The sequence below is a fragment of the Hippocampus bargibanti genome, linkage group LG03 (genome assembly GCF_051943395.1).
Source record: "Hippocampus bargibanti isolate YZ-2025 linkage group LG03, ASM5194339v1, whole genome shotgun sequence".
Classification (NCBI taxonomy): domain Eukaryota; kingdom Metazoa; phylum Chordata; class Actinopteri; order Syngnathiformes; family Syngnathidae; genus Hippocampus; species Hippocampus bargibanti.
Genome location: NC_142736.1, coordinates 33,022,478 through 33,034,549, shown reverse-complemented (window position 1 = coordinate 33,034,549; position 12,072 = coordinate 33,022,478). Strand labels below are relative to the sequence as shown.

The 12,072-nt window shown below is 42.4% G+C and overlaps 1 protein-coding gene across 5 annotated transcripts in view; it reads left to right on the top strand.

Annotated features, from left to right (window-relative positions):
• The window catches only part of pcdh9 (protocadherin 9), a 202,324-nt gene that overhangs the window by 143,479 nt on the left and 46,773 nt on the right, over window positions 1–12,072 (top strand). For all 5 annotated transcript variants that reach the window (XM_088993137.1, XM_088993136.1, XM_088993138.1 and 2 more), the window contains one exon: window positions 10,785–10,986. In XM_088993137.1, the coding sequence (XP_088849263.1) occupies window positions 10,785–10,986 (202 nt within the window). The remainder of the gene's footprint in view (window positions 1–10,784; window positions 10,987–12,072) is intronic.

Genomic DNA, 12,072 nt, shown 5'->3' with positions numbered 1-12,072 from the left:
AAGAGTCACGCGGAGTAGAACGACTGTCTGCGGCGCGATGCGGCTGTCTTTGCCAACGGAGGCTAGCGCCAATGAATGAATCAGACGAGGTTAACGCGGCGCCGACGCTCGCTCGCTGACACTTGAACAGATTTTCACAGCCCCGCTTCGGGTTGCACCATTCCCGATCTCGCAGTTCTCGCTAACCCCAAGTCGGATTTATTTAACGACAGACCGAATTTAGAGTGAAGGTGGGGAAGCTTAGCAGTAGTGAGGTGTTCACTTTGCCAGAAAAAGGAAATGGCACTTGTCGGTGAAGGCAAAGAAAACTAGATGGGAGGAACTCGAGATGTGGAGGTGATTGAAAAGAAAGAAAGAAAAACAGGCGATGCATTTTTTTCGGATGTCCAAATTCCACTTCATCACACGACATTTTATATATTCATTCATTGATCGTTATTCTAAAATGGCGTATTAAGAAATTGCTGAATCAAAAAGCTCATTGAAAGAGGAAAACAGTGCGGGTTTGTGATTGGTTAGCAAAACAGCTAGCTGTCTCTTCCATACCTGTCAAGCAGATGTATTTTGCCATATTATGGAGGAGTTTTACACATTTTTAGATGTACAAGAAAGTTTGTATAGGAAAAACAGAAATTGTTCAATATCATTGTGTGATATTTTCAATTCTGTCATTAAATATTAGCAGTCATGTTAATGATAACAAATATCTCTCTCTATATATATGTATGTATATAGGGTTAGCATTAGGGTTAAGGTCAGGAGTCCAAGATGGCGCCCGAGTAGGCAGCCATCAGTCAGCAAGTGCTCTGATGAGCCTTGCTTTTGTTGGTTTTTTTTTCTTGTTTTGTGTTTTCTTTTGTCACTTTGTCTTGTTGTGCGTCGTGTGGAACGGATACGGATTGTTTTTCAGCATTTTTGACCACGACATTCATCAAGGAGGCGACCGTCAAGGTTGCGCCTTTTCGGCAGCATGAATATGCCAGTACTGTTTTTGATTTGGGTGGAATGTCAGTGCCAGTCGAGTGTCAATGCTGGACACCAAAGGGGCCATTGTGCTTTTTTTGCGCCTGTAATGGGCAGCATCTTTACAGCCCCGCTTTGTTCAGCGGAAAGGTCGGTGCTGTTGGACGGTCTGCTGCTGGATGAATGCATGGCTTGAGGAGCCCGCGATAAGAAGGACAGAATAAAAAAAAATAATAATAATAATAATAATAATAATACATTTGATTTATAAGCGCCTTTCAAAACTAAAAATAAAAATAAAAATTCAGATAAAGTACCGCTGAATTCTGTTTGCTCTTTTCGGCAACAAAGTAAACGTCTTCAAATCGAATTGGAATGTATGTACATTCTACGTGTTGAATAGAAACAAAACAAACTCCCTACAAATACAACGTGCACGCGCTATTAGCTGACTAGCTATCTAGCTAGCTATCTGGCTGGCTGGCTCTCTATTAGCTATGTATTAGCTAGCTTTCTATCTATTTGAGTACAGCATTTTCTGGACTATAAGGCGCACCTTCAAACAAATGACATACAGTAAAGTCTCGTTATATCGATATATCGATAGTCCCGGTTATACCGATACTATTTCTATGCACGCACGGAGAAAATTACATGCAAACAGGGTCGGATATATCGATAGTCCCGGTTATATCGATATTTTTTCGGACTCCCTTGAATATCGATATAACGAGACTTTACTGTATTTCAAAATGTTTCCATCCATAAGGTGCACTGCATGATAAGGGGCACCTTCAATGAATTCACAGATTTTAAAATGTTTTTTTTCCATACATAAGTATTATGTGGCGCATAGTCGGCTTTTGAAAAAAAATGTATTTTCTTTTAGGTGCGCCTTATGGTGCACAAAATATCAGAATCAGAATCAGAATACCTTTATTCGTCCCGCAATGGGGAAATTTGCAAATATGGTAATTCTGTTGCGTGAACGCTGGCGCGTGTGGCTGCCGTTGCTCACCCACACAAACCCTTATTCTGTGACTGTAAAGTGACCTCGAGTGTTTTGAAAGGCGCTTTGAAATGAAATGGATTATTATGATTATGATTAATTTAGTTTGTTTGAAGGCGATGCAACAAACACGTCGTTCCAAAGGTGGCCAGCAGATGGCAGAGCACCTTTGCTCTTCAAGGAGGCAATTGGGGAAAGAATGGAAGAGATAAAAAGAGATCTTTTGGTGTGCGTTCTCGTCTCCCGGGTGAATGATCTCCCTTCGTGGTGTGATTGTGAGAAGGCGCTGGTGGGATGTGTTCTCTCACTGCAGGCGACAGACTGCTGTGAGAATCCGATTATTTGTGGAGGGGGGAGGGGGGCGGTGAGGAGGTGGCATTCTTCTGGGTGTGCAATTGTGCGCGTCTGCCCATTTACATTCTGCTCGGTGTGTGTGCTTTTCGCAGCGTTCCGCTGAAACACAATACCGCACAGAAGATGTGTCTTTTTTTCTAGTTTGATTTCAACACTGCACAACACGCGCTCAAATTCTGGAGCAAAAAGAGTGCACTGAAAAGCTGCAATTTATTTACGGTCATATTACGTGGCTTTTTGGTTTAATGCCCATGCCAAAATGGTTCCCTTAGAGGACAACCGACAACTCCGGACAAGTTGCGTCCATAATTTGTAAAATGACTTCTACTCAGCGCATTTTACAAACATTCCACAGCATATAGCTAGAGTTTACCTTTTAAGACTGGCGCTGAATATTCATAGTCTTGTTTTTGAGTTGATGACGATGCCTTAAGTGACGTCACAGAGGGAACGCCCCTGACCGAGAAAGCGACACACAATGCATTTTGGGCACTTTTTTTCATCTGAAAACACCGTGTTGATGGCGAAATTAGAAGGAAAACGACATAAATGACGCCATGGAGAATGGTTGTGTGTCGCAGCCAATTGCGGTAACACGCATAGAGAAGGTGTAAGTTGACACAAATTCCCAGTGGACAAATCAGCCCATTTCCAACGGAGCTTGGGCGCCATCTTGTGCATTTTCTGGGCGCTACATTGGAGTCCAGATGGAAGGACTTCGTTAATCGATTGCAAACATTTATGCTTTGCTCTTTAGAACTATTTGAACCATATTCATAACTGGATGAGTAACAAGAAAGGATCTTTTTCCGAATCTCAACTCTCTGAAGCCATTGTTTTGATTCTGGAGCCAGGCAGTTTGTGAAGGATTGGATTGGATTGGATTTGCCTTTAGTCGTCTCGCAGTGGAGAAATTTACATTTCACAGCGGCAAAGTTACGAAAGGAATGAAAGTAGGAAAACAAAAAACAAAAAAGCTGGAGTGGCTGCTGGAAAGGCATCCACTCTCACGGCGCCGTCCTGAAGTCAAAAGAACAAAAAAAACTCAATAACAAATAACATGACAAAACAAAGACACAGAGGGTCATTCATTCTTCAGGACTTGCCGTACCCTCTTTGTTACACAAAGCAGATCCACATGAAAGAGGAGAGGATCAAAGCGTCTCTTCACTAGTGGATCAGGGACATCATGGTGTAACGTGCACGTCGACTACAAGCTAAATGTTGAAAGCAAACATGCAGCTGTAGCATCCATTGACGAAGAGATTGTCTCACATCTCCTGTCCCACATAAATCCGCTTCAATTCCAAGCCGCGACAGTTCCACATACGCCATGTATCCATCCAGCCGCAGACCGTCCAACAGCACCGACCATTCCGCTGAACAAAGCGGGGCTGTAAAGATGCTGCCCATTACAGGCGCAAAAAAAGCACAATGGCAGTCGAATGGCAGCGACATTCCGCCCAAATCAAAAACAGTCCTGGCATATTCATGCTGCCGAAAAGGCGCAACCGCTCAGCACAGTCTCGTCCTTGATGAATGTCGTGGTCATAAATGTTGAAAAACAATCCGTATCCGTTCCACACGACGCACAACAAGACAAAGTGACAAAAGAAAACACAAAAACAACCAAAAAAAAGCAAGGCTCATGAGAGCACTTGCTGACTGATGGCTGCCTACTCGGGCGCCATCTTGGTGTAAGCAAGGAGTCTCCTGGCGTGATGTCACCAACACCAACAAAGGGGGCGGGCCTTTCTGAATCTGCCCTGTTCCGAGCTCATTTGCGGCAGTTTTTGGGACACTTGAAGTCATTTCTATTGCTGTTTTGCATGTGACTAAGAATATCCGCCTGCGTGTTTAGGCTATTTTAGGTGCTATAAGACATTTTTCTGATGTCAGTTAGGAAACAAAAAAATGGTGTTGGTTGTCTTTTAAATGAACGTAAGGGTGAAAAGAAAGACAAGGAAACTAAAAAGCCAGTGATGCATCGCATTTTCAGTCTGCTTTAAACACAGACTGCGGCTCTGGAAGTCAATACGCCATTTGACTTGAAAGGGCTACTTGTTAGTTGGTGAATTTAAGATGAAAAGCCGAGCTCCCAAATCAATGAACCTCATGCAGTCGAAATTCATTTGCGACGCAACCAACGACTTTTATAGGCCTTGCTTACATTTAACGCTACCACTCTTTAGTAGCAGGCGGATTTCTGTGGCCTCGGCGGACGTTTTCCTTGAATTCATTCGCTGCCAGACGATGTGCAAAAAAATGTGGCCCCTCCATTGCCAGGGTTTTTGTCATTGTCACACCCACAGAATTTTGACTTTTAGGACGACGACATCAACATTCAATGCAGCGTAAAAAAGTGTACACTCTCTTCTTTCATCCGAAATAAATAGTTAATTCCTAAAATGTATGGATCCGGCGTTATAAGAGCTTGAGATGAGGGCAGCTGTCCAAATTACAATGTGATGCAGCCATATAAAAATAATAAAAATAAAAATAAAAATAATACATTGAATTTATAAGCGCCTTTCAAAACTCTCAAGGTCACTTTACAGTCACAGGATCAGTTTTTCTGTAGGTGAGCAGTGGCAGTCATATGCGCCAGCGTTCACTCAACCCGGAATAACTCAAATAGATAGAAAGTTAGCTAGCTAGCTAGCTAATAGATTTTGGATTGGATGTACCATTACTCGTCTTGCAGTGGAGCAATTTACATTTCACAGTAGCAAAGTTATGAAACGGAGAGGAAATGAAAGAAAAAAGTAGAAAAAACAAAATGCAGGAGCTGCTAGAAAGGCAGCCACTCTTGCGGCGCCAACTTCAAGTAATAAATAAATAAATGACAACACAAAGACACAAAGAGTAATTCATTCTTCAGCACTCGCTGTACCCTCTTTGTGACATGAAGCGGTTCTAGATGAAAGAGGAGAGGAGATATCTAATAGCTAGCTAGCTTAGGGATAGCTTATAGATCGCTAGCTAGCTCGATAGCCAAATAGCCAACTAGATAGCTTAAATGAGCAACATAATGTAAAAAGACCAGGAAGGACCCGTTGGTTGATATAGCGCTTCAACAACAGCTGAAGCTGGAACACAGCGCTAACATGGAAAAGAAGGGAAATGCCGCCCCTTGTGGAAGGGAAAAACATTGCCAGAGCTCTGCCCGGCGCTTGAAAATCTGTTAGCTGGCTATCTTGCTATCTAGCGAGCTACTGTATCTATTAGCTACATAGCTAGCAAGCTATTAGCTATCTATTCGCTAGGTATTAGCTATCTGTTAGCTAGCTATTAGCATGAAAAAAACAAAACCCGAGCAAATTTGTGAATGGCAGTTAATGAGTTAAATTCTGTCCGGTTTGTAATGCAAACGACACGCAAGGACGCACGCTGGTCTTTCTGGTTTGCAAGCTCTTGACAGAGTGTTTGTGTTGAGTATGTTTGGACAGGGAGATGATTTGGTTCAACTAAATCAAATCAAATACGTCATAACAAAAAAAAAGCAAACAAACACAAGCGAAGTTTGTACGAGTGAGGCGGCGTGATGAGCCCCAATATCTTGTCAACTGCCAGCCGGCTCTTATCATATCATATCATATCATATCATATTATTACAAGCGACGCTCGCACAAATGCTTCCAAACACGCGTTATGCCCGAAGTGCTCTTCATCAACATTCGCTCAACATTGGTCAAGTTGCTCAAATATTGACAAGCAACAATTGATCTATTTCCGGGTTTAGTGATTATTAGCTAACACTTAGCCAGCTAGCTAGCTTTCTATCTATTTCAGTTACTTCCGGGTTGTCCGGTATTAGTGATTATTAGCTAACTCTTAGCTAGCTAGCTTGCTTTTTATCTAATTTAGTCACTTCCGGGTTGAGTGATTATTTGCTAACTCTTAGCTAGCTAGCTAGCTAGCTTGCTTTTTATCTATTAAAGTTACTTCCGGGTTGAGTGATTATTAGCTAACTCTAATCTAGCTAGCTAGCTAGCTGGCTTTCTATCTATTTGAGTTCCTTCCGTCTAGAGTGGTTATTAGCTAACTCTTAGCTAGCTAACTAGCTTTCTATCTATTTGTCTATTTATTTGTAAAGTGACCTTGAGATTTTTTTCAAGACGCTTATACATGAAATGTATTATTATTATTATTATTATTTCGGAAGCATCATTTAGAAAGAGTCAGATAAACTCATTGACTGGCAGACGATGTGCAAACGTGTCCATTCCAGTGCCGAGGTTTTTGTCGTTTTCACTCAAATTCCAGGACCGGCGGAATATTCAGTTTTAGGACTGCATAAACAATCCATGCAGCATAAGAAGCCTTTTGCTTCTTTCATCCGTAAAAAGAGTTAATTCCTAAATGGTATGGGTCTGGAGTAATAAGAGCTTGAAATGAGGGCAGCTGTCCAAAATACAATGCAGTAAGTGCATCTTGGTTTTTATAGCGCAGCAACAACAGCTAAAGATGGAACAAAGCGCTAACGTGGAAAAAAAGGGAAATGCTGTCCCCCTTGCGGAAGGAAAAAAAAAACATTGCCAGAGGTCTCACCAGCTCTTCATCGACACCCAAGTAAGAAAACATCAAACCCAAACTACTTCCGGATTGGCGCTCTGTCATATTTTCAATTCCCGAATAAATGTGTGCCCTCATTTCAAGCTCACATAACTTCAGACTCATATAATTTAGGAACTATGTGTATGTTCACACACTATGGCCTGCCACAGGAAGTGCTGCAACATTTCTGCACGGTATCTTCGAATCCATCCTGTGTTCTTCCATCACAGTTAGGACGGCAGAAAAAAATCATTGGCACCGCCCTACCCACTCTCGAGGACTTGCACACTGCAAGAATCCAAACTAGGGCGCGGAAAATCCTACCCTCCGCACCCTGCCCACCACCTTTTCCAGCTACTCCCCTCAGGCAGGCGCTACCGATCCATGTGCACCAAATCCAGCAGACATTTAAACAGCTTCTTCCCCCAAGCCATTAACTCTTTGAACTCTTTCAACAGTAGCCAAAATGGAACTGTATAGTGCCACTTAGCAGTTTTTTTTTGACGACGATACTAGTGCAGCGTGTTCTACCGGAAACAAATTCCTTGTGTGTTCTACATACTTGGCAATAAAGATGATTCTGATTCTGATTCTGATTCTGATGTGTGTAGTTACATTAGTCATAGTGTGTGTGTGTAGTCACATTAGTTTTAGTGTGTATATATGTATGTATATGTGTGGTTAAATTAGTTGTATTGTGTGTGTGTGTGTGTGTGTGTGTGTGTGTGTGTGTGTGTGTGTGTGTGTGTGTGTGTGTGTGTGTGTGTGTATATGCGTGCGTGCGTGTGTGTGTGTGTGTTTGCGTGTACGCGAGTGTGTGATTAGATTACTTGTAATGGGGACTTTTGGTTAAGATAAGAAAAGCTTTATTCGTCTCACAATGGAGAAATGTCCAATTTCTTCCAAAAGGAAGTAGCCGAAGAAGAAACTATGGGCTCAGCTACAATGGCAGCCATTGTCGTGGCGCCATTTTGAAATCAAAAGAAGCAAATAAGACAAGCCAACATTTAAGACACACACACACACACACACACACAGCGCCGCCACTCAACCTCAAGCACTTTTCCGCATCGTCTTTGTTGTATGAAGCCCATGCGGATGCTAATGCGCTAAATGGCGAAGGATGGCGAAGATCTGGCAAGCCAGGTACAATAGTTCAATGAGACGTTTCCACTTCCACCCTCGCATTTCCATCCCCGTCGCCCCGTCGCCCCCACTTTGGTGTTGCCATAAATACACGCATCCATTATTCACGTCCATCACCACCAAAGTATTTGAATCCAAGCCCACGTGGACGCCACTTTCCATATTCGTCTTTCGCTTGACCGGAAAACTTTTTGGTTGAAATTGAACAGGCGCCTGATCTGGGAGACATTTTTAATGCAGTGATATCTCAGCTTACGAACCTAATTGGTTCACAGAAAGTGTGTGTGAGGCGAAAAGTGTGTATACCAAACATTCATTTCCCATAGGAAACCATTAAAATGAGAATAATCCGTTCCCAGGTCCCCAGAAAACATCATTTTCAACTAAATAAGTCTTAAAACTACACACGATATACCTTATTTTGTGCTTTGGTATTATAATCAAAGAAATAATCATAAAGTCATTTTATTTACCTGTGTGATGGTCGTTGATGGCTTGATGGAATGGATAGCTTTTTTGCATCAAGTGTCTCAAGGAGCTCTGGGTTCATACCTGTCATTCTGGACCTTTTTGCCGCACACATTACGTTTATTATGCATTTTAAGACGTGGACGGCATACAAGAAAATCTGTACGGAAAAACGCACATTTGTCCATTAATTATGGGTATATACAGCGACTATCATGAAACAGCAAATCAATCAAGTCAAACGAGTTGCCCGCATTGCCTCTTTCTATCTCGTTTTATTCGTTGCAAACGCGGAGAGCGGTTTGATGCTACTGTGCCGCCTGGTGATTTCCCACTGCATCATTCCCATCACACGTGAACAAAGCGAAGGCAGAGCAGTAGGCCTACGTGACAACATATTTTCAATTTTCTTTGGCTACAATCATCAAGTCGCAATGGCCGAAGCTACGCTAAAACGCCATACGTTAAAACAAACATCACAAAGAGTGGGAGCAAATGTCATGACTATAGTACAGTAGAGTCTCGTTATATCGATATCGGTTATAGCGATAGTACTGCTTATTACGATACTATTTCTATGAATTCAAGGGGAAAATTATATGCCCGCAGGATCGGATACAGTAAAGTCTCGTTATATCGATATCGGATATATCGATAGTCCCGGTTATATGGATATTTTTTCGGACTCCCTTGAATATGGATATAACGAGACTTTACTGTATATCGATAGTCCGGTTATATCGATATTTTTTCCGACTCCCGAGAATATTGATATAACCAGACTTTACTGTAATTAAGCAACACTTGTAATTCCATCATTTAAGAATATATACAGAATGATATAACAAAATAACATGTACAATATACAGTAAAGTCTCGTTATATCGATATTCAAGGGAGTCCGAAAAAATATCCATATAACCGGGACTATCGATATATCCGACCCTGTTTGCATGTAATTTTCTCCGTGCGTGCATAGAAATAGTATCGATATAACCGGGACTATCGATATATCTGATATCGATATAACGAGACTTTACTGTAAATTGTTAAACTACATAAACAGGCTTGGAAAAAAAATATGGTGTACGATTATTTTGTATTTTGTAAGGGAAAATACGACAGTTTGTAAGGGCATGGAGCCGTGGAGGCTTTAAGGTATGCGGTTTGTACATCTTCGAAGTTGTGATTTTGCAACAGATGCGGGCAGACATACTAGAAACTTCATTGACGGCTGCTTCCCTTGCTTGGATGTTCTCTTCAAATTGCACAGATGGCTTGTGCGGGTTATTTGTGGAGCCTGATTGATGGGATATTTTAACCTGACAGTCTACATTCTGCCTTTGAACTATCAATAAAGTTGAAACGAGTCCAAATGTCAACCCTTTTCTCACCGTTTCACTTTTCTTTCACGTTTGTTCTTTTTGTTGTTTTGTTTCAAGCTGTCGTCTCCGTTTCCTGCATGTCATTGTGTGTTTCCCAAAAAATCGTTCGTATGCCAAGATCATATTACGCGAATTTAACGTCCGTCAGGCGAAAAGTTCGTTATCTAAAGCGTTCGTAAGCCGAGGTATGAGTGTCTATAATGAGGCGATTTGCATGAGACTGCAGATTGGGTGACCTTTCCTTTTGCCAATAATGAGTGTAAAACCTGTGGCTGTCGGTCATCAACAATCATGCGGCCCCAAACACCTCCACACCTCCAACGTACCAATGAAAGGTTAGCCGGAGGCTTCGCGTCTGGACTTCGTAAAACAAAACAAAAAAAGCCTGAGGAAAATGTCATTAGAGCCGGAGGAGGCGGTGGGGAATTAGTCATTGAAATTCAATCAGGTTGGCTTTCAAGATGGAGTGCGTGGGTGTGTGTGGGTGTGTGTGGGCACCCGCATGCTAACAAAGGCAGCGTTTTTATAGCACTCGGGCAGACTGTCGTCGTGCACACTGCAAGAATTCCAATAAGGGCGTGGAAAATCCTACTGGAGCCCTACCCTGCCCACCACCTTTTCCAGCGACTCCCGATAGCGAGCTAGATAGCTAACTAGATAGCCTCTCAACCTTGACTCAACCTGGAATAACTCAAATGGATAGAAAGTTACCTAGCTAGCTAATAGATAACTAATCGATAACTAGCTAGATAGCCGACTAGCTAGCTAGTGATCGTGCGTCTCACAAAATACATTGCCGTTGAGTATGCTACTTGGTATCGATTCATTTTATGATCAAAGAAATACCGGGAGCGACGCAGAGCATTAACACGCCATGTTGGGTTGTGTGCTTTTGGTTCTAGTCGCAGCGACGCGTCACGTTCCACTTGCCGGACGGCTCCCAGGAGAGCTGCAGCGACAGCGGTCTGGGGGAGCACGAGCCCGTCGGCAGTGGTTCCCTCCTCACGCAACCTCTGCCTCTGGTGCAGGCCCAAGATGACTTCTACCAGCAGGCCACCCCCGACCAGAGAACCGAAGCCGACGGCAACTCCGATCCCAACTCCGGTGAGCTTTCTTCTTTTAATTTCTTTTTCATTTTGGAGTCATCCACCTGCTCAAGTGGGTTTCTAGCAGTGGCGAACAGTGCATGTCACTCCGAGGCCTTCAGTAGTGCCATGTCTGAATCAATCAGCTGTGAGCGTGGTGTCATATTACTACACCTCCACTAGAGGGTGCCGTTGGCCAGGAAATAACTTCTGACTTGAAGACACCTAACCCTCCTGTTGTCCTCATTTTCTCTATACACCCCGTGTCCTTCGGGTCAAAATGACCCGTCTTTGGTAAACCACCCCAAATAAGCAGCTCAATTGATTTTTTTTTTCATTTATATTTTAATTTTGCTTGAAGAAACCACGTCATTTGACACAACAACAACAATAATAATAATAATAATAATAATAATAATAATAATAATAATAATAATAATAATAATAATACATTGTATTACTAAGCTCCTTTCAAAACTCTCAAGGTCCCTTTACAGTCACAGGATCAGTTTTACTGTGGGTGAGAAGCGGCGGCCGCACCCGCCAGCATTCACTTGACTCGGAAGTAACTCTAATAGAGAGAAAGCTAGCTATCTAGCTAATAGATAGCTAATAGACAGTGAATAGATGGTCAATAATAATTGAATTAATTTAAATAAATTCATGGACATTTCGTCTGTCATTCAGATATTTTAGGCCAGCAGAGAAGGCGTTGCTGGCCCTGACGGCCCGCCACTGGTTTCTAGTGTATACATGAGTGGGTCATTCATTTGTCAGTTAATGATGAGGACATGTTAGCGCTCCCCAAGAGGCAACCTGGTCCTCCCAAAGGCTCTTCACCTATTTGTGAATCTCATTGGCTTTCTTTAGAGATGATTTCCCAGTTGGAAGTTCTGCTTGTCGCTCTCCAGATGTTAACTTGCCGCTATTTCTGGGCGGGCGATGTACGTCTCCGACCCACTTTTCTCATTTTATCATTCAAGGATAACCGACACTCCAGACAAGTTGCCTCCATAATTTGTCAAATGACTTCTACTGAGCGTATTTGACAAAGATTCCAGCGCATATAGCTAGCTATATTTCACGTTTTAAGACTCGCGCTGAA